Here is a 23,273-nt window from a genome sequence, read left to right as displayed (position 1 = left end):
TAAAAGTCTTCAGTCTTGACTTTATTCTCCTTATCAGGTTCTGTGGCGTAGGTGTGCTTTTAGATAGCCGCCTGTTGGACCTAAGGTCTGTTGACCGAAGAGCCAGGTGTTGTCCCAACTTGCTTAAGTCAACATTGGTGGCAACTTTCTTGTCAGCATATTCGTTTGTGTAGACGCTAAAGCCCAAAATACAAGCACGGATAGCTGTGTCTGACACACGGCCTTTTGCAGTTCTTACATCACATGCTCTACATTTATTTGTATCACCTTTATTTCTCATATAATATAAGCCACACATCCACTTTCCTACCCTTGCCTTATAGCCCTAAAGCTGAAATGTTGCTTTGCTGCGAACTGCATACTTTACAGATTGTACGTTGCGTATCACATGAACTCTTTTCCTTCTGCATATTCATCACAGTCAATGAGCCATTCGAACGTACGGCGAATATGTACAAAAATTTATACAACAAAGTTTAAAGATAGTAGAAACTCAATGTTGGATACATACGTTGCCTTGGCAATATTCAAGGATTCGTGATCTTTTCACTTGGAACAATCTTAGAAAGCTTTCTTACCTTATCTTTTCGAGCTCCCACAATAGCTGATAATTCATGGTGCTTTAGTGTTATCTATGTACTTTGTGTTGAAAAGGGTTGCTAAGTGATGCAGAAAAATTACTGTTCAGACTTTTTGGTTCACAAACCTAGCCTGCTGTCCCCTCTTTTCGATACTTGCAAGCAAATAGCATGTAGGCTTTACTCTATACATTATCATATCAGCGCTATTTTTGGCGACAACCCAGGGAGCGAGCCCATGTTTCCTCTTGATTCTCCAGTAGAAAGTCTGCGCATTTTTGCATGACGAAGCTCTCGTCACCAGTCGTCATGCGTTAGCACACATTAAACAGCAGCTGCTTTCTACTTCGCCTATTGGAATCCCAGAAGAAACATCAAAACGTTGAAAGAGTGACTGGCCATCATCTCACGTCATGCGGCAGTGTTAGAAATAAGGCTCGTACCCAGGCTTCACTTCCCCCCTTCGCGATCAACTCTCGTTCCCAGGTGCCATGTTCTGTCGGCCTGTTTCTCTCCGGTCTCTGGAGTTCTCCGGGTCAGGCGAGTCCCCTTGTGGTTTCTTCCGGCCTTTCCGTCTCTTTCTGCCAGACGATCGCTTCAGCCGTCTTTCCCATTTCTGAAACAGAGGGAATAATTATTTACAGATTTATAGAAAAGAATACGGAGAAATCAAATGTGAGTTTGAAATATGACAACGATTTCCGCAAATCAACATCCATGACATGTTACAACTCATGCAATAATTTTGAAGAATATTTCCCTGTCCTTTCTATTACAATTTGTTTAAGCTCAAATCGTCAGTTCCTATGCTTTTATTGAAATGTTAAGAAAGAGGGTGTTCATAGACATTCAGTCACCCTCGACCCATTCTTGTAGCCACTCGGGTAATTTCTAGTATGGTCTGAAAATCTGTGTTGAGGTCGAATTTACCCTGTGTCGGATCGAGAGATTAGACTTTGATAGTTTGTTGTCAATCTGAGTTTATTCAAAATCTCACCTTGAATCTTTTTTGCCACTTATTGGCGTAGTTGGTTACCATGGTGTCGGGCAGCAGCAGGAGCCGCCCATTGGTGCTGTCCTCGTACCCCATGATGACGTACTCCTGGTTCACCTTCAGCTGAGGGGTCAAAGGTAAAGAATGTTAGAATAGTTGGTTACCATGGTGTCGGGCAGCAGCAGGAGCCGCCCATTGGTGCTGTCCTCGTACCCCATGATGACGTACTCCTGGTTCACCTTCAGCTGAGGGGTCAAAGGTAAAGAATGTTTTATGACAACATGGAATAGTGAAAGTGCTGTAGAACCAGTTAAGCTCACTGAAAATCTAATTTTCCACTCCCAGCTAGTATGCAGGATGACATAAGGTGTGAAAATATTTTCTTTTTCGCTAACTATGTAACGGTACATCTCTGGCCTAGAAACTCACCCTAGGACATCTACAGGTGGAGTTGGTCCAGAGCTGCACTTCCCCCTTGGGCACGCTGATGGCGTGGTGCTTCCACTCCTCGAGCACGTTCACAGTCGTGGCCAGCTCGCTCCCGCGGGTCTCTGTACCCTTCACCTGTACTCTCAGCGCTGTAGGGATAGAATTATTACAATACATGAATACATCAGTGTGATAGAATCACTAATATAGTCTCTGCACCTTTCACCAGTACTCTCAGCGCTGCAGGGATAGAATTATTACAACACATGAATACCTCAGTGGAATAGGATCACTAATATAGTCTCTGTACCATTCACCAGTACTCTCAACACTGTAGGGATAGAATTATTACAACACGTTTCAAATCATTACAAGCTCTATGCGATGATCGCAGTGCCTGGCGACAGCTGAGCCACAACAGCGTTTTATCCTTTGGAACCGAGAGGTAGCTGCTGCCGAGGCTAAGAGAAGGGCCAGGAAAGCCCGCATACAACAGAACTGAACAAAAGAACATGTAGACTCGCCCTGCTCTGTGGAGTGGCTATCAACACACTACATGAATGTGTGTGATAGGATCACTAAATATAGTCTCTGTACCCTTCACAAGTACTCTCAACACTGCAGGGATACAATCATTACAATACGTTAATACCCCAGTGTGGTGGGATCACTAATATATGGTTTAGAACTCAGTCCCAACTGGACCGTGTCACCCTGAGCATCAGACGTGCTGAGGTTTAGGAGTCACGCCAAATAAAACAGGTCCGGGATCAGTTCAGCCAGCTTTAGAACGGAAAGCATCCGGGAGGTTGACCCAACTCCTGACTTTTGGGACACCATTTATAGGACATTTCTTGTCACAAAATGGACAACAGAATGGCAGCATTGGTTGGTGCACGTTTACTGGAGGTAGATTCTGAACATTGTTTTCTAAACAAAGTGAAATGATGATCGAACTCCTCCTTTTTACCGGAGAAGGATTAGAGAGAAGTGTGTAATGTGCCCTCATCTAGAAGAAAGAGGCTAAAAATAGCTTATCTCTAAAGTCTAAACAAATAGACACAAATCTGACTGTTCCTGTGTTTTGTCTCTACTTGCCCCAAATAGCAAAACACACCTGTTGTCAAATTTTTGCTAGATTAACCACAACAGCAAAGTTGAACATACTCTCACCACACTGACATCGTCAAAGTTGCAGAAACTAGGGGACACAAACCTACACTACTTCTTGCTTACACTAAAAGATATCTGACGCCAAAAACTGAAGACCATAGCACGTCCAGGATAAAAGATACAAAAACCGGAAGTTCTGCTGCAGTACCAAGCTCACACACGAGGGAGCCCAAAATCGACCTTGACTTTGTATTCCCAACACCTATCCACTTACTAAATAGCACTGCAATCCATCCAGAGGTTTTAAAGTTATGCCGAACACAAATATCCGGAATACACACACACACGCTCACACAGAAACTCACAGACACACCACAAAAACATTACCTTCATTTTCCATGGACATACTAACGTTTTCAGTGTAGAAGAATGTCGTATTTCAGACCCCCCCTCCCCATCCATATGGGCCACGATCTATACAAACAACCTGCAGGTCAACCGCGACCAGTGGAAGATGGGTACTCGACATAGCGACATGTAAAACACCTAAGTAGAAGTACTGACAAGCCGACATGTTTACCCCATACCAAACTTACCCGGCAACTCCCCAGGTCTGTCTGGAACACCGCCAGTTTAACGTGCTCTCGTCCCACTGACGGAACTTACTGCCAGGGTATTGCCGTACGATTGGAGTTTCAGTTATGCGGCCAATTCTAAGCTGAGGAATTAAATCATAATCCAATAACCCTTTGACTAGAAAATCCCTGTTTATCGGTGTGTTATTTTTCCAAATGTCTGGTGCGTCCGCTTGTTTGCAGGTCGGCTGCCTATCCTTAATGACATGAATGCACTTACACCACACAGTGGTGTGTGGAGTATAGATTTCAGCTGCAGTATGTCGCGGTACCAGGGTCCTCAACGCTCAACTATTGCCTCCAAGTACATGATAGGTATGTTAACAGGCCTCTTTTCTGATCCCCTGTGCCAGTGTGAAAGTCAAGCGTTGACATAATCGACATCACTTTCCATACTTCAGGATACAAGAGTATGTTCTAACATAAACAGCCAACTATCACCTAGAATTTTTTTTCTGTGTTTTTTGTTCCTACGGATCTCTCTGAAGATTGAAATTTTCCTTTCTTTGCATATTGATGAGTTGCATATCGTAACATATGTAACGTTACTTCCTGACAAACGTAAGGTAGTTGCAATATAATACACCAGAAAGGAGGACGACTAAACTAACGTATATATTATGCAGACACTAATCTTTAGACCACAGTACTGTCTTTAAAAAAAATGTTGACAGTCTTTTTCAACCCCATACCGAGTTCGAATATGCTGGATCGGAAATAAGCGAAGAGAATGAATGTTATACTGGTTGTAGATCGTGTTATTGGTAATTGCGGACATGCCTCTTCGCACCCTGGGTCCTCAGTTGTACCAGAAGAAACCAGAGACTAGGCAAACATGTTCACAAGACTAAGCATTAAAAGAACCTGTCTGACTGTCTGTGCGGCCGACAGGCGGCGTATAAAGAGAATTAATGGCTGTGAGTACGCTGCTCTGCATCTGTCTACCTGGGAAAACAAGCTTGACATTAGTTTTGGCCAGACGACAACCACCGCGGAGTTTTGCTCAGGAGTTGGCCCCGGTGACTGACAGGTCCACAGGACGAGAGCGTCTTGAGCTAACAGCGCACGGACCTTCAAAGGCAACCCGCAACCTGTAAGATTATTGCTGTTGGAAATCTAAGAATGCCTGTATCCATATTTGCTCAGCGACTTTGGACAAACACGTGAAACCTCCGCGTGTCCGCCAACACGGGAGGGACACGACTCTGAAACCGGGCTGTCATTTTCTACACGAGAATGCACGCAGAGAGCGCAAACTTTCCAAAAGGTAGTGCAGACTTTTAGCCTCCACTAGGCCCTCCTACGGTAGTTCGGACCGTAAAAGTCGTCAAGAAAGTTGAGTAAATGGCCAGAAGAGTCAGTCCGCGGTAAGGTTAACATTTCCCCCTCGGAGCTGACTGCTCATGGAAAGGAAAACCTGGCAATTATTTCCCTATAGCCGGCATAGTCAGTCTGGTAAAGACTAGTACAGTTTCCTACTTCTACGGAATTTACATCCTGGTATACGGAATTTAGTTTAAATTACATCCTGATAATCTGTAGTTTCAAACTCAAGGAGGCTGTTGTCATGTTGAGAGGGTAAACGTTTCTTGCAATTATCAATAATCCTTCAAAACATTTCTTGATTCAGATTTGGATCCACATCTTTCATCACTCCTTCTTTTAACCCTATCACTGCTACCTAACCCTATAACCAATACAAATTTGGTGCAAAACGTCTACCTTAGCAGGTTGAAGGTTAATGTGCAAAGGCCACTATTACTGCAATACAGAGCTCAACCTGCGAACACGTGTCCATGGTAAGGACTGACAACTGGGGCAAACACTTAACAGTGAGTCCCACAACAATGGATCCACTTCTCTACATCTGTAGAAGCCAAGACCCCATCATTCCTAGGACTGCTAACAACGTTTGACGTAGTTGGCACTGTGCACTACTTGGCAAGTAGGGAAGGATCTATGCCAAGCAGTATTGGGTGGCCATGACTTGGGCACGTGTATGGGAGCACTGGTATTAAGCTCCGTAGCAAGGTCACTCGGTGCCAACCAGAAAAGAATTCGCCTACATGTACGGGCCAGAGGTAACCTCATGCCATGGATCCAAACTCCACGTCCTTTAACCATGGAATGTAAACTCAGATCAAAATCCACGCCATTTGACCATGGAGTGTAAACCCATATAAAATTCCATCCAGCCATGGAATCATGAAATATATGGTCAAATCTCTGAAATGCAAACTTGTTTAAAGATTATCACCATTTAGCCTTGCATTGTAGGTTCAGTTTTTATTTCCTCCAAACGTTTCTGGTCCTCAAAATGAATATAACATCAACAAGCTATCGGGCGTTTGTATGATTAACGACATAATGCCTTTCTCCCCTGCACGGTGTTTGGTGGGTCATTGAACGGCCTAGGAAACTCTTTGCCCCGGCACGCGACATTAACATGTCCCACAAACCTTGAAGACGAAAAACGTCTGCAGAGCCCGTGTCCTAATTAGACCTGCACCACCCAACAAGACCGTGATTGAATCCGTGTGGGACGGAGGTCGGGGTGGGCGGGGGCGCACACCAAACTCGGCTCCCCGACCGCGACCTGATTTTTATCGGCCATCTCTTGGCAAGAAGACTGGGAATACTATATCTGGAGGATAAACCATAATCCGAGGATTAACTCGTCTTGTAAAACAACCAAACTGACAAGGACAGGCCAAGGTGTCACCTTACGGCGAAACATCTTAAAGTTTAATTCAAGACACTCTGCCAAGGAGTTCATCAGGTGGTCTAGAAATATGCTCAGCGTTAAAGAAGTAAGAAGCAATACAGCTCAAGTCATTGACAAGATTTGTAACTTGTTGTGCTACTTGTCGCTAATTCATTAAGGGATTTTGGATGTAGGTCGAGAGTTGGGAATTAAGTTCGGTTTGGTTTATTGTTTGGTCACCCTCTAACCTAGTCTCATGAATTTTTCTACGAAGTACGCACCACGTTTTACATTACTTCCACATAGCTGATGCCCTGGGACACATTTTTGGCAAACTCCGAGCCAAGCCACACATCGTCGAAATTCCTCCCCATGTTCAGATCATCACGGACACATGCAGTGGGAGGCTTTCTGGGGGAGATGCTGTCAGGGCAGCGTTACCGAAACACATCTCACGGCGCGGGTGCAGGGAATCCTCAATAGTCATGACCAAATTAACAATGTCGTGTTTTAGAGACTTGGCTGAAATGTATCAAATGTATGGTACTTTGGTATCATAATTGTTGAGGGAGAATGATGACGTGTGGCGAAATAGGGAGACAACAGGCTAAATGACATTGGACATGTGAATCTACGGAAACGCGACTGCGGTAGTGAGTCAAAGGTCACGTAGCCGGGGGGCGACACAAACTGACAGGTACCCTTGACCACTACTGAAGCAAACAATTGCGTTTTCGCTACGCTGAGAATCAATATTTGTGAAGCAGAACTCACCATAATGATAAGTTTTCTTCCCGTAGTTTTTGTAGGAGGCCTTCAGTCGTTTGCACTTTGGGCATCTCTCTGAGGAAAGAAAAAAGACAAAAGACATCAGCAGACGTTTTGTTGCATATCCACCATACAGAATAAAGAATGTTGACGAATAGCTATGCAATACCAAAGTAATCGAATATAGTTGTAACTGCATGAGAAAAGTCTTAATTGTAGAATCTAAAAAAATTAAGAGAGCCATCGATTATCATCGACCTTATGGGAATATGTATATGGCAGGGAATATCAAGCGATGATTATATGACGTCATCACCATTAGTGTCGTCACTCTCGTCGACGTCATCGTCGTACTCAAACTCAACGTCTGGGAACGAGAAGCGTAAAGAGAAGGGAGAAAAAACATCGTACCCAGGGCAGTTAGACGTACAAAGGGCGTAAGGTGACATCAAAGTTAGCATTTCGGTTGGATCAAACTTGACGTTGTATGAAAACAACTCCTTGAAACCAGTTGGTCTCCGTGCCACTTTGAGCTGCAAGCATGTTTTTTATTGTCAATGCCAAAAATCCCAAAGAAAAACATTTTTCCAGATCTGCAGACTTTCAAAATGAATATCTCTTGTTTAAAGGTCATATCAAGTACCAACGGTTTCCTTGATTGATAAGGATCGTTATTTAGCATCATTAATAGTCATGCAGATATTTAAAATATTTTCAAACAAAAAAAATTTGATGAAAGAACAATAAGAAGTAGAAAGTGTACCGTCATCCTCATCTACTCCCTCCTCTAGGTCCAAAGGAAAGTGTTAAAGGTGAGGGATAGAGGGAAGAAATGAGCATAGAGACAGAAACGTTAAACATATACTGTAAATACATCTAAGTTGACGTGTTTTTTTTATTTTGCGCTATGCTGGAAATGGAGTGTTCACAGTGGCTGTAAGTCTGCGGCATCGCCATAGTCACATACTGCTACAGTATTGGACAAAAATGTTCGCGAAGATTTTAAGTTCGCGGTGAAACGGTCACCGCGAAAACCGCGAACATAAAACCACCGCGAACATTTCTGCATTTACAGTAATGAACGTGAATCACGTCATTGCCTTCCTTGAGAATCTATAGCTCCCAAACAGACCCTGACCATTACTGACTTATTCCCAACCAACAGCCAACCTATTTCAGACCTCCCTTCCATAGCAGAATGTTTAAAACAATTTGAACCAAAAAAAGACCACAGCCCGTCTAGCTCCCAAACCACTGCCAACCATGATTGGGGGAAGGTCGGGTACTCCGCGTGTCCGCCAAAAGAGTGCGGGCTAAAAAAATGATTGGGCCCCAAAGGCAGGTGTTTAAGTCGATCATAAAATGCCTTTGATCAATGTCCTTGCTTTGATCGATCCCACCAGATATCAAAAGCATTTGAGATGAAAGCTTGTTCATGTCTGACAGGATAAGGCAGGAAAGTTTCGGCATCCAAGCGATTGTCGGACTTACACGCTATTTTGACCTGAGTACTACGGTCGGGCTCCGTCGGCACCAGAGAGCCTATTGCGGCTGGTAGGTAATTGCAGTTTTAAATGCCATTAAATATCACTAACCCGGGTTAGATTTTGGTGACAATTTTTTCTTTGGCTAAAGAACGTGTGTGCTTGCAATAGAAAGTAAAACATCTCCAGAACCTCTGTGTTTTTATCGGAATTACGGCCATGAAAGGTTCGTGTTTTAACGTTATTTCCTATGGGATGGCCTAATTGCCGTGTGAGACCTTAAGCTACGCTTCTGTCCGTTATATTTTGCCTCCTCCAGAGGATGCCATCCATGAAATTAACTTGGTGCGACCTCAGCTTCCAGTGATATATGGCTGCGGTAATCCCCTCCATGGGATTTGTGGAGTGCTAATTTGATTAGACGGCGACTGTGTGCGCAATGGCCCCATTACGGAGGGGGATCTATCACAGTTATCGTGAGACAGACCACCTGTATCTGGGAAACACTCGTGGTTCATAGCCTCCACCAGGCTTTCCTACGGGACAAGGGATCATAACATTCGGCAAAATGGAGTTATTGGCCAAGAGAAATGAGTCCTGGCCATGTTCAATTTGCCACATTTCATCTTGCATCACAGCAAAGCTACAAGGAAAGGTCCAGACCTGGCCTTAAGATAAAAGATCGTTTGATCCCAAACTCTATATTCGAATTATCCTCTATCAGTCCCGTCCTTGCGAGTCGGAAGCTGTTCTAGTCGTTGCCATGGTGACTAAGGCCATGTCGTCTGCGGTTCAAGACTGCCGTACCGCCGCCTTCGCGTGTCACCTGGTGTCGAGGACACGGGAAATTCCGGCCGTCCCGCGAGCATTTCTTTGCCAAGCTTCGCATATCGTCTGTCATTGTTGAGCCGTCAACTAATTCTAAAAGCCTTGGCTTATCTGAGGATTTATCCTCTGAAGTTGGTAGACGTGACATCATCTGTGGTACATCACGTGGACATGTGTGGACACAACGCGCCATGACGTCATATCGGTCTCGTTCCCAAATGGACTGTTGGTTACACCTCTCTTTTTAAGATTGTAAGTTATGTCATGTGAGGTTCAAAGAATGTTGAAATTGACTGCTGCATTCTTTTGCAATGTATTGAATTCAGGAAGTCGTAGAATATTGGTATTTCAATGTGAGGTGACAAAGACAATTCGAAAGTTAACTTCAAAGATCACACTGCCGACTTCAACAAGGTTATGTTTTTCATTCCCTACATTTTGTGACATTTAGAACAGTGCCCTAGCGTTAAACCAGAGCTAGACGACAGCTTTCCGGGAGTGTATACAAAACCGTACATGTTTTCCTCAAACAATCTGACGTAATGTGCTCCAGTGAGGGATTTGTGAGGTGCGATAGCGTCAGCCCGATAGTCTGAAGTCTTTCGTCTGTCCAAGTAGCGAGAAAACGTCGTCTGAAACAATATGGCGGCACTGAAAACTTGTCAGTCGGAATCGAATGAAAAATGGGCAAAGGGTGTGGGAAACTTCACAGGCCATGCAACGTATAAACAGTCAACAAAGCAGGCATTCGCATCTCTTTGGCAGCAAAAGTTCGGATAAAGTTCGAATGTTCTACTTTCAAAAGTACCCCTTTCCTTTCATCTTTTCTGAGGAAATATTTAGCGTGAACCAGGGGTCAACGAATCGTGTTTCTGCACGATGTTGTACATACACAGTTTTTCGATGGCCCTTTCACGGTGTCATTGTTCCGCCTCTGTTTGTTGTCCCTTGGTAGTGATACCAACTATATCGGCTGTGGTTGTGCACCGGCGCGAGGGGGATGAGGTTTCGGCGTGTGACGCCTTTGCCCCGCCTGACGGAAAAGTGAGACGCTGCGGTGAATGGTAGTCTGGGGGCGGTGGACCATGGAACGCCTTACCTGTAATTATGCGTGGTTCGTCTCGCGTCAAAGACGGTTTGTTGGTTGTGACTTTGGTTCGACCTTGAGGTCTATAGTTCTCTGAAGCAGGTAGGTAAAGGTAAAGGTAGTCCCGTAGCCTTTTTGAGGCCGTAGAGGCAGTGGGTTTGCCGCTGTGTCTAGCACACGGTATTGGAAGGCAAAGCCCAACCCTCTCCTTCCACCGCCTTTTACCTCCCCATCCGAAGTCAGGTAGCCATCTGTACACCTGTGGTGGAGCGAGGAACCAAACACTGGGCCAAACACCCTGCCGTTACACCACACGACCCCTCTGAAGCAGACCCTGACATTTTCGAGCTGTACTTTTGGCAAGGACTTCACTTTTCCTCTGTACTCGACCTCACTTCTGCCTTAGCCGCAGACAACCAGGAAATCTTCATCTTTTAGGGTACAGTCTTTATCAATGATCCGCCCAAATATACCGTTGTTTCTCGAAAAATCGCTAACGAAACCACAAAACCAGGTCTACCGTAAAACCACGCCACGTTGTCATTCGAAAGGTGTCCTCCTTTGAGAATAGGCGTAGACGACGGATTGCCTAATACTAGAGGACTAGTATTGGGCGGGCATGGCTGGCATCGGGCAGATTTCTGTGACTGACCCAGACAATGTGCAGATTTTAGTGCAAAAACTACAAGTGTACACGTAGAACATAACTCGAATGTATTGCGATTTTTTTGAGAACAGTATTTCCAAACATCCAGAAGACCTTTAAAAATGGCATAAGTTTTCGCCCATAAAACACACAAGATTAAGAACATTAGCCTTAGTTCCTTAACATGCCCGAGGCATCGAACAACTTGAAAAAAAGTATCCGTTTTTGACGGACGTATGCAGACGTTAGCCAGGACTGGCCCACCCAGACTTCAGCAACTTAATCCCTCTCCACTACGACTGCTTTGGTCAGTCAGCACGATATTTTGATGCTGATTGGGTGTTCTATGTGTGTGGTGACGGCCCTCTGTAAACCTGGTCCTCGTGTGGTGGCAACAACGCTGGGTCGTATTGTTCTCGTGTTAGAATTGTGAGGAGACAATGCCCACAGTTTACCTCTGGTTGTACCGAAATGTAAGCCTGCTTGCTGTCGGGAAGGGTGCGCGGTGGAAAGGCAACTGGAGACATTTGGTCATTTTACTTTCCATCTTTTCTGACGAGACACTCGTTCTATCTTTTGAAGAACAAACCTTTACATTTTTGCACGTATGCAATACTAGAATGGCATTCTACTTTGACTATCAAATGCATCGTTGCTATTCTTATGGAATGGGGAAAAGTCGGCGGCTAGCTTCGCAGACGTTGGCCACAAGTTCGTTTTTTGTTGAACTGAAATAGAAGACCTGGCTCAAATGTCGTCATCAATCCATATACATGTATTGGACTCATATATATATATACATTTCTAGATCTGCTATGAACTGATGCATGTACACGTGTAATGTTTTTAAAGTATTCTACAATTCTTTCTATTTCACCAAAACTAGACAAAAGATTAAATACATACACGCACAAAAAGGAACGTTTGCAAAATCTGGGTAACTTTTGCACCCGTTCAAATTTTCGCATTTACCAAGGCTGGAGTGCTACGCAGCAAACTTAGATCACAGATGACAACTTGTTGTAGAAATATGGCTACAAACCTCTCACGTTTACACAAACTACTCTTTTGTAGAGTTGAATGGCAGTTCAAGGTGTACAGTTTCAGAAAATACTACAGGAATGCAGCATTTGTATGCAGGTGAACATACCAGGCAAACTTGAAATACTCGGCACGAACTTTGAGTTTTGTTATAAACGTGAACTGTTCTGAACGATTTCTGCGTGTAAAAACACAGTCGGTTACGTTATACTGTATCCTTTATGTTACGGTCGGTGCTTACATTATGTGTCTAAACTTATCTTTTCTTTGTTTAAATTCGATTACTGAAACACTGGGTTAACTGTTCGCTTAGTAATTCTAGCAGTCTGATGTAGGTTACTGTTCAAATCGTGCAAACCTGTTTTATTTCGTGCTGAACTTATGCGGAAACGGGAAACTTTGGGGTGGGGAGGGGGTCGATTGTAACGACAGGAAATGTTCTCAAAACCGCATTAACCGCATCAAAACCTAACCTGGTCACCAGTTTCTATGGGTCGGCTTAGGGGTTGTTTTTCCGGGCCCAGTCTGCTAAGCATTGGGCTATTTCTGTCAGCCTGTCTTTGCAATCCTATCGAGCTATCGACGACCCTAGCCAAGCCCGTAAAATCATCCCCGTGCGCGCTAATCTACCTGGGCGGGCGGGCATCACTCCCAGCGGCGTAGAGATACCGGGGAGCTCCCGATGGTATGGTTACCAGGCTACAAAACCCGTGTGAACCCTGCCAAAGGTCAGACGACAAACACCTTCACCTTGTCTCATATTTCCGTCAGGAATTGCGGCTGACCAGACCCACAACAGCCCGTTTACTCTTTCAGGGCATCCACGATAGTTGATACCGTCCTTAATGTACTTAAGCCGCCGTGATCTTGGACCCTGTTTATTTCTGTTGGAACCACAGATGCTCAGAGTTTAGACAACGCGATGCTTGACTGCCAACTGAGCTAAAGTTGCGAAATGGCCAATCTTATCTTTTACTAAAGCTGGAATTGGCTTCGTTTCCCTAGTAAAAAATGGAGAGGTTTGTGATCTTGGACCCTGTTTATTTCTCTTGGAACTACAGATGCCCAAAGTTTGATAACGCGATGCTTGGCTACCAAGTTAAACTTGAGAAATGGCCAATCTTTTTTTTATTAAAGCTGGAATTGGCTTATTTTCCCTAGTAAAAAATTGAGAATTCATGATTTGTAAACAGGTGGGAGAATAAGGTAATGGGGGCATAGCCTTGTACTGTACCATGTGTAAGTTAATGATTAAAAGCAGGCTTGCTCTCTAGCTAGTCACATGTGTCACACGTGTCCACAATACGTTCGATGGCACAGTTTCTGTGTGCATTATATCATAACCTCTGCACGTATTGGGCTCTATGTATGACAGTCGTAATGGGATTATTGACCGTTAGGTCGCGAACTCAAAATATTACAGATTAACCTAAATAAGACCTGCATGGAAGTCTATAAAAAGATGACTGTTGCTAGCTGACGTCATAGAAAGTATGTTCTAGTGATGATTTTTCTTACATTTGTCTTTTTTCAGCCGTACGGTATTATCATCCAGAAGTCGTAACCGGACGCAATATTGCCTCCCAAATTTTTGTCGACCATTGTCAACGCTTAACCAAACTTTGTTGAAATCTCGTAGGAATACGTATCATCTTTTTTCACAAAAGAATTTATAAAGAAATCAAGACGTAAAACGGTATTTGATTGTTCACCATAACGTTAGCTTATTGTTTAGGATATTACAAAAAATATTTACAATGTCTGCATCTGTATTGTGTAGCCGATCGCTCTCTTCACCCCCCTACTTTGCCCCTTGCGGGGTTATCTGGGGGCCCAATAAGTTGAAGTTTACAAGTTCATTAATGAAAGACTTGTCTATTCCAGGTTGTTAACGCAAACAAGGATTTGATTTTCACCATAATTATAGCTTATAGTTTAGGATATCACAAAACATTAACAGTTAGGCACAATGTCTATATCTGTATTGTATAGCCGGTATAACCGCTCTCCTTGTACAAGTTCATCAATGAAAGGTTTGCCTGTTCCGGTTGTTGATCGAGTACATAGTTGCACAAAACGTCACGTCGTTCACAGGAAACCCGGCCCTTCCTAGCCGGGTGTTCTCACCGGTGTGTTTATCCAGGTTAAATACAACCCGACAGTAAGCACGTCAAACCGCAGGACAGGCTCAGAGGGTGGCATTGCCAAGCTGTCGTACAGTCAGTCCGCGATCAATACTGTATACTCTTAGGCATATTACAGATATCCAATATATTTGTTTAACCGCAAAATTGTTGTAGAATAGATCTAAGAAGACGGCTGTCGTATGGTTACACCGCGATTATTAGTCATATTGTCACTTTCTGTAGATTCTGTGTTACAGATATCCAACACATTTGTTTAAACACAAAATTGTTGTACAATAGAAGACGTTCTTCTAGAATTCTGTGTCGGTTCGAGCGGGAATATAAAATTTCCCACAATATCATGTTTTCTTCTGTCCGCAGCGTTTTAGGGCCTGGTCACATTCGTACGATCGTCGTGCGATCTCAAACTAAGGGTACTCTTGAGATAGTCGTACGTGTGTTGCATAAGATTCGGCTGTTTTGTTACCGAAAAGGCTGCCTTAGATCCTTGGTGGTGATGGTTTGAACTTTCCTTTCTTCGCGATCTGCAAGAAAATCCTAAGACACCAAAATCGTAGGACGACGACCCTACGACGATCGACCTTGACCGCACCGTTACCAAGAAATGTAGACCGAGTTCAGGCTAGTTGTTTACTCGGTAAAGATTGTCCCTAGCGTAAGATGTCATCATCACTGTCTGTGTTCACCACGTGTCAAGCCTTTAAAACCACAAACTTGACAGATACTGGGTCAGCGTTCTGCAGGACACAGATGAAACCTCACGATCGCTCGTAACGTTTGTGGGGTCGTGTGGCGTAACGGCAGGGTGTTCGGCCCAGAAAAAAGGTAACCCAGTGGTCCCGGGTTCGAGTCCCCTGACGCAACCGATGTTGTGACCTTGGAAAAGGCACTTTTCGCGACTTAACTCACTCCACCCAGGTTAACAAATATTGTATACCGTTCTGCTGAAATAAGTTATGAAAAAGTGCAGTTTTGCTCGTAACGCTTCCTCGTAATGTTTACTCGTAACAGTTCAGGACCGCAAGACCCCGTGTGACATTTACGTCAGTTGTCCTGAATACAGAGTGACTCTTTATAAAACGTTCACTTTATGATGCTGGGAAGGGGGGTAGATAGATTCACTGTTCTTCTTACCAACTCCCATCTTACAATTCTTAAATAGCCTTACGTATCATGATATGTAAGTCGGAGTTCAAATACAGTGTCAGTACTTAAATATGTCTGTCGTCTTAACCCTAGCATAAATATATACTCTTCAATTTCGGTACCTACGTTTGCGGGGTCCATTTTCTCTTGGCTTGCCGTGTTCCCTAATTTCTGCGCTTTCTGTTGATGCCGAACCACCCGAGAGCTCTGTAAGAAAAAACACGTGCACATAAGAATCTCATTATTTTCTTTACCATATTTTTTTGTTGATAGTGATATATATTCAATACAATAACTTAATCGGATTGGTGGCGCATTGGAGAATGGTCCTCAGTTGGGGATACCAAGGTTGTGTAAAACGAACACTGTTCCTCATGGGCTGTACACACACACAAATCTGTTTGGAAATGGACAGCACCTAAAAATGGTGACAATAGGAAGTCCGGGACCAAAGATACAAAAACCGGAAGTTCTGTTGCAGTACCGAGGTCGGTCATTAGGAGGCCCAAAATCAACCTCGATCTTCCTTTTTCCAACGCCTACCATTATACCAAATGCCATTACAATCCATCCAGAGGTCCATACGTTATGCTGACCACAAATATAATTGTATCCAGAAACACAAACAAACCCGCGCGCATACACACTCGCGCACACACACAAACAGACAAACCAAAAAAAAATACTTCCATTTTCCATGGAGGTAAATATGCAGGCCCAGAAATACTTCTAAGTAATGCTCATACTTTTCTGGCTGACGTCGGCTCCTGTTACTGAGACGTTTTTATGTTTGGCGGCATGACGGATGTGAGAATGATGAGTGACAAGGCGCCAGCACGACATCTTCCATTAACGGGTCTCCATAGCAACCGAATCCGACAGACGATTTTTCCTGCAGTTTGGTCACCTGGTTTAGATGGACAACGTTCACCCTCCCCCATTACTAATTGTGTATTTTGTGTCGAGAATATCAAATATCTTCTAGTAGTATTTTCAGTCCTGACAGAAAACGCACATGGCTGAGATTGAAATCTGACGATCCGAGATTAAAACATTTTTGTTTTCCCGCCTCTCGAAATGGGTAATCATCTGACTGCCGATTAATTGGATGAGCGCGCGCAGGAATGCAGCTTCGCGATAACCTTTCACTTTTCGGGGCGTCGCCGCTTCGCCTAGAACCTTGTAGCGAGGCGTTTGAACAGAGTGCGATAAGGCACGGGCGCTGACAAACGCGGGACGACAGCTTTCGCGATCCATTTAAAGCCTAAGTACTGTTGAAAGGGCCTCTCGAGTAGCACATCATCGTGGGCTCAAGAGGAATGTAATTCCCGCGATTAAGAACACAGATAAGGCGGTCTGGTGTGACCACATGTTGACCGACTGGCGTAACACGGTCGCCTCTAGGCGTCAGGCGAAATGAAACGTGTGACGAACACGGAAGCATGTGGGGGTGGGGGAAAGGGGGTGGGGGACGGTTGAGGGAGAGGGGGTAATCTCCAAGAAGACGTACGACTGGCGTAACACGGTCGCTTCCAGGCGTCAGGCGAAATGAAACGTTACGTGTGACTCACCTGGAAGTATAGGGGGTTGGGGAGGGGGGCGTTTGGGGAGAGGGGGGTAATCTCCAAGAAGACGTACGACTGGCGTAACACGGTCGCTTCCAGGCGTCAGGCGAAATGAAACGTTACGTGTGACTCACCTGGAAGTATAGGGGGTTGGGGAGGGGGGTGTTTGGGGAGAGGGGGGTAATCTCCAAGAAGACGTACGACTGGCGTAACACGGTCGCTTCCAGGCGTCAGGCGAAATGAAACGTTACGTGTGACTCACCTGGAAGTATAGGGGGTTGGGGAGGGGGGCGTTTGGGGAGAGGGGGGTAATCTCCAAGAAGACGTGCGACTGGCGTAACACGGTCGCCCCCAGGCGTCAGGCGAAATGAAACGTGTGACGGACATGGAAGCATGTGGGGGTGGGGGAAAGGGGGTGGGGGACGGTTGAGGGCCTGGGAGAGGGGGTAATCTCCAAGAAGACGTCCTGCTGGCGTAACACGGTCGCTTCCAGGCGTCAGGCGAAATGAAACGTTACGTGTGACTCACCTGGAAGCATAGGGGGCGGGGGAGGGGGGCGTTTGGGGAGAGGGGGGTAATCTCCAAGAAGACGTGCGACTGGCGTAACACGGTTGCCCCCAGGCGTCAGGCGAAATGTACGTGTGACGGAAATAGAAGCGTGTGGGGGTGGGGGAAAGGGGGTGGGGGACGGTTGAGGGCCTGGGAGAGGGGGTAATCTCCAAGAAGACGTACTGCTGGCGTAACACGGTCGCCCCCAGGCGTCAGGCGAAATGAAACATTACGTGTGACTCACCTGGAAGTATGGGAGGAGGGGGGAAAGAATGAGAGGGGGAGAGAGGAGGGAGTTCTAATCTCCATTAGACTGCCTATACTGGCTAACAGGGATAATAATTTGTCAGGAAGTTTTGCTGCTACGGGCGGGAGGGGGGAATGTCCATACCGTGGGCTGAATCTCCTGGCCATTTATTCTCCTTTTTTGCCGAATTCTACGATCCGTACCCCCGGCCGTAGGAAGGTCCTGTGGAGGCTAGGGGGTTGGAGGAGAGGGGGTAATCTCCAAGAAGAGAGACGGTTTTATTGAAGAGAACATGATTTTTGTTTGCCGCCTTGTCGGTTGTTCTGCAGGTCGTTTGAGTGGTGTGCGTGGTATCTGTGCAAGGCTCCAATATGGAGAAGATGGGCTTTCATGCAAATATAGGTCAATAGCAATTGTACGTTCGTCTGTATTTTTGTGGGTCGGCCGTTACCAGCGAGAGCTGCCTTGGCTGACTCAGTGTAATAACTTGTTTCATTACTAATAGATACAAATATATCAAACCATAATCAGAATTTGCTATAAATCTTTTGGAAATATTAATATTTTGGCTTAATCTAATAAATCAAGTTCGGAAACGTAACTTTAGTTGACCATATCTCCGTTGCTATTCACATTGTATCATATATCCTTAGAAAGCTTATTTATAACCCAGTAGAGTGATGTTCCATCTGTTATGATCATACATTAGTAGAACGAGCACCAAGGCTAACAATGTAAGTGGTCCGCAATTTCAAACAAAGTGCCACCATTCCTTTGTCGAAATTTATCTATTTATCGATAAATCTTAAGGGTAGCCCTTTCAGTTAACTGAGTAACTGATTTCCAAGGAAGCAAATAAATATAATCATTGAATAGGCTGCAGTCGCACTGGTAACAATGGTCCTGTTCTTACTGTACATGTTGTGCATCTCACCCGGCATTGGAAATGGAGACTACAGAGCCCAACTACGAACATAAAATTTAATTTTTCCAGTTTTATGACGGCCTGTTTGTCAAAGTCGGACTCTAAAGTCCCTATCGGCGACATTTCCGTCGCTAAGGGGGATCTGGTAAGAAGTACTCTCCAAGCAGAGGAGGGGTTCCGGCAGGTTTTTGACGTGTTTTTAGGCGTTTTTGTCGGGCTTTCTACTTTGTCATTTTTTGTACTTGGGGTTTGATGGGAAAAAAGTAGAAAGCCCGACAAAAACGCCTGAAAACACGTCAAAAACCTGCCAGAACCCCTCCTCTGCTTGGAGAGTAGGAAGGAGAGGGGATTAGGAGCGGACCCAGTAGAGCACAGCGGCCCGTCTACTAGCTGTGTAAACACAAACCGGTCGACCGGCTCGGCCTGGAGGGCCCTTAACGGGAGGGCCGCCATGGTGGGTACGGACTAGCCTCTACCAGGCCCCGCGGATGGCTGGGAAAATAGCAGAAATTGGCCAAATAGAGTGAATAGTATCCTAAGGGAGTCGGCTACGGAGAGGTCCAATATGCCATCCACGAGGTCGCAAACTGTAACTTCTATAGCGGACTAACTTCTCTGGCATGTTATCCCTCTATTTGGCCAATTTCTACGATTTTGCCAGCGACCTGTGGAGCCTGTCAGAGGCTAGGTATGGACAGAGGACTCTCCAAGCAGAGGTTTGTAGAGAAGATTGTGACCTTTTTTTCACATGCCCCATTTTCTGTCGGCACTCCCAACCTGGGGCAGAGGTTGGTGGAGAGTGCCGACAGAAAATGGGGCATGTGATAAAAAGGTCACAATCTTCTCCGTCAACCTCTGCTTGGAGAGCATGGACGGAGAACTTCTCGACAAGTTCACTAGTATACGCTACGAGTTTTTCGTGTGTTTCTCTATAAGAGGAATTGATGCGGACGCACGAGTAAAAATGATTTTATGAAGAAAAAAATCGGTATTCGTGTACAACAACTAAATTTTGTTACGTAATGTGGATCACTGTCCCTCAAGTTCAAGTTGGAAACTGCGAACATGTGTTGGTCTATTTCTGTGCTGGCAGGACCGCGGAGTAGATGCGGGGCGGGGAGAGAGGAACCTTCCCTGGGCCAGTTGGGACGCTTCCAAACCATTTGAGCGGCGGAATAATTCGAAATGGATTTTGCAATAAAAATATCTGGGGCGAACAAAAGTCGAGCAATACGTCACCGCTTGGCGACATGCGCCCATCTGCGCACCTTAGTGATGAATGTGAGAAATAAAAATTCAGCCCCCCCCCCCCCCTTCACTCGTCTGTCAGCGGACCACATTGTTCTACTGTTAAAGGTTTTAAAAACAGATGTAAAGGGGAGTGTAAACACTCGATTTTGAATTCCGGAATCTCACATGTCGCTAGACATGGCAAACGTTTCCGCAGTAATTGAAAGCAGACCGAATCGGCACGTTTCAGACAAATATCTATCTTGCCTCTCTTTAGAAGGACGTAAAAGATTTGGAAAGTAAATCTGGCAATCTTATTTTTCAAAGTCCAGTTCCGACCGTCCCATACCTGACAATGTTGGCACGGCAAGAATCCCGTGCCGCCGAACGGCGCAGAAGCACGTCCCGAGAGTTTGTTCTGCTAAGGTCGCGTTGCGACAGCCGATTTATTCAAGGTCTCGGCGGCTTGGATCAAAACATCCAAACATTTCGACGTTTTTTGGTCGTCTGGTATATCGTAGCACTTGTACGGGCGGGGCCTGGCATTGCATTGTTTAATTCCAGCTTCTCCCTGGTATTGTTAGTCTTGTCAGAATGCCGGCGGGACCAACGGAGCTTTAACTCTTGATAGCCATCTACAATTAGCCATTAAAACACAATTGCTCTGTTCGCGCCTTGATTGCCAACACAATGATATTGATACAGAAGAAAGAAAAACACTGCCGGTAGGGTCTACTCTGAAAGGACACTGAACAATTCACTGTACCTACTCCCTTTCTTCGACAGTGTTCCCTCTATGATGTAGGGTGGGAACTAAACGCTTCTTATGATTACAAGGAAAAGAACCTTTCTTTTTTAACGTTTATCGACTTTTCCGTGTTATTCTTTACTCAAAAGGTAGACTTTTACGTTAGTATATGAGTGAAAGGGTGTGGCAATAGATTCTTGCTCAGAACGTAGACATAATTTAGAAACCACACACTAGCCTACCGTTCCAACGTTTCACATGCAGCTTTTAAGAACGTAAACTGGTCGGTACTTCAGACTTCTGAGTGTGGGAAACCAAAAAGGACAACTTGAGGTTTCCGGCTGACTTGACGCGGAACAGATTACGTCTTGTTACTCGTCTCGGTATGGACAGCAAAATTGGATAAGTCTTAAAGCCAGTCCTTGGGTTACTCTGTCCTGTGTACATCGCTCAACATGTGTGCGACAAGGTTTTTGTTCTTTCTTATCCTAGCTGACCATGATGTTCTTTTCACAAGCGGCCATGCGTTTTTGTATGGTCTGTTACGCTGTGGCCGGTTACGATCACTCACTCATGTACTGTATGTATAATCATCGTGGCAAAATCTCTTAATCAGATAGACATAGGAGAAGGGGAAGGAGAGAGAGGAGAGAGAAGAGGGAGAGTGTGCCTTACCTGGCGGCTCTTCAGTGACGATGGCGTCAGGTGAGATACAGACGCCCAGCTCGTACACAGGTAAGTCGTCGCACTTGAGGTGGTCCGGCCAGGTGTGGTTGTAGGCGAGCACCACGGGCTCGCAGGCGGCGCGCGCACCCTCGCACACCTTCTTACAGGGCCGGATGGGCTCCTGGATGAAATCTAAGGTACAGATGGGTGCGTACATGGAGCAGAGGAAGAACAGGAGCAGGTCTGGGCTGCAGCTGGGCTTAAAGTTCACAAGACTCTCGTACTGCTCGATGGCGAGTTTGGCGTTCTCCTGGGTGCTGTGGTGGAGCAGGTTGGGCATTCTCGTCATATTCCACGGCATCTTCTTACACATGGGGATCGTGATCGGTTCGCACAGCGCCGCGCCTGCATCCCGTGCCAGCAGGGCAAGCCCCGCTGCCAACAGCGGGAGGAACCACGCTGCCTTCCCGGCCATCCTGGCACGTCTGGCCCGAGGAAAGGTGTGCTGGTCACGCCGCGAGCGGAAGGCTACGGACCCGTGACGGCCTGGCGGGTAGCTAGCCCTTCATCCCGGCGTGCGACCGAGGCGAGCCCAGCGGAACCACGCTAAATTCAATATCGGCAGCAATTCGATCTGCGGAACGCCGGCCCGGCCCGTTAGTCCGTGCGTGTGCCAGACTTTGTCTTTATTTTGTGCTGCCTCTCGACTGGGCACAGGCCTCCTGCACGGAAACAATGCAAGGCCGGGACCTTCTACTTGGTGGTATAGGGGTAAACACTGACGATAAGAACAACAATATGGTCAAGTAATCATTTCTACCGGTACAAAATTGATGCTTACACTTTAAACGTGTTACATAGACACGTTTGGTCTGGTGTTAATGTATATTTAGGCACGGGCAAATAGCGAATAAAATGAACTTCCAAAAAAACTCTATCTCCACCAAAAGTTGAATAGCACCTTCCAAAGCACTTGTGGCCAACCGCGGCGCTCGACCAATCAACACGCTGTACTCTCGACAGGTAGCAGTCCTGGGTCGGCCCCACTTCGAGCTCGCCCCGTCAAAATGTTTTCAACACACACGTCACACAGTCACAAACAGTCACCCCTTCCGTTCAACATGGTCTGGTTCCACATACATACAGTCGTACTGTAAGGTGGAATGTTCCATTAGTGGATGGGGTGGAGTTGCGGGCATGTTGAGGTGACAGCAGGTAAACCCACAATCGGATTTGCAGTGTTTGCGGAATAGCCTGATAGAGAGTGACCTTTGCCACGTTAAAGTGGAAGTGGGGCAACAGTTCCACCTGTACTGCTTTCTGTGTGCGTGTGTGTTTGTTTCATACTTGCGTGTGTGTGCGTGTTACGTGTGAGTGTATAGACTAAATTGTACGTGTTGGTTTCTGTGTGGGGGAGTGTGTGTGTGTGTGAACGCGCGTATATGTGCGTCTCAATGCATGCGTGCGTGTTTCGGTGTTTGGACTAGTGGCCACCTAACCTTTAAATACGGCTTTTTGAAAAATACCTCCCTCTTCATGTAGCAGTGAATCGTCCCTTTAACACACCTGGTGATGAACAGACTGACCTACAATACTCGACACCTTTCGGTCTGGCCAAGAATTGCAGCGGGATAACGAAGGAATGAACGAGCGAACAAATTAATGAATGAATGAAGGTCCAATGGGATATCAGTTTTGTACAATGAACGCAGTGGAAAATGAAATACATTTCATTTGCCAACG

At 45.5% G+C, this 23,273-nt stretch overlaps 1 protein-coding gene across 4 annotated transcripts; it reads right to left on the bottom strand.

Moving 5' to 3' along the window:
- On the bottom strand, window positions 1-22,262 carry LOC136445933 (secreted frizzled-related protein 3-like). 4 transcript variants are annotated; one of them, XR_010757456.1, is made up of 8 exons: window positions 21,540-22,262; window positions 15,727-15,807; window positions 7,985-8,008; window positions 7,538-7,588; window positions 7,228-7,296; window positions 2,002-2,150; window positions 1,576-1,817; window positions 1-1,194 (listed from the first exon to the last, which is right to left on the bottom strand). XR_010757456.1 is itself a non-coding variant. In XM_066444169.1 (6 exons), exons 1-6 carry the CDS (start codon window positions 22,003-22,005, stop codon window positions 1,048-1,050), a joined length of 1,032 nt encoding a protein of 343 aa, XP_066300266.1. In that variant the 5' UTR covers window positions 22,006-22,257; the 3' UTR covers window positions 1-1,047. The 4 variants fall into 4 exon arrangements, 1 of the variants encoding a protein (XP_066300266.1); XR_010757457.1 differs by lacking the exon at window positions 7,985-8,008 and having other exon boundaries at window positions 21,540-22,261; XR_010757458.1 differs by lacking the exons at window positions 7,538-7,588; window positions 7,985-8,008 and having other exon boundaries at window positions 21,540-22,258.
- Between the last annotated feature and the right edge of the window lie 1,011 nt (window positions 22,263-23,273).

The sequence above is a fragment of the Branchiostoma lanceolatum genome, chromosome 12 (assembly GCF_035083965.1).
Source record: "Branchiostoma lanceolatum isolate klBraLanc5 chromosome 12, klBraLanc5.hap2, whole genome shotgun sequence".
NCBI lineage: Eukaryota > Metazoa > Chordata > Leptocardii > Amphioxiformes > Branchiostomatidae > Branchiostoma > Branchiostoma lanceolatum.
This window is presented reverse-complemented; position numbering and strand designations above follow the sequence as displayed.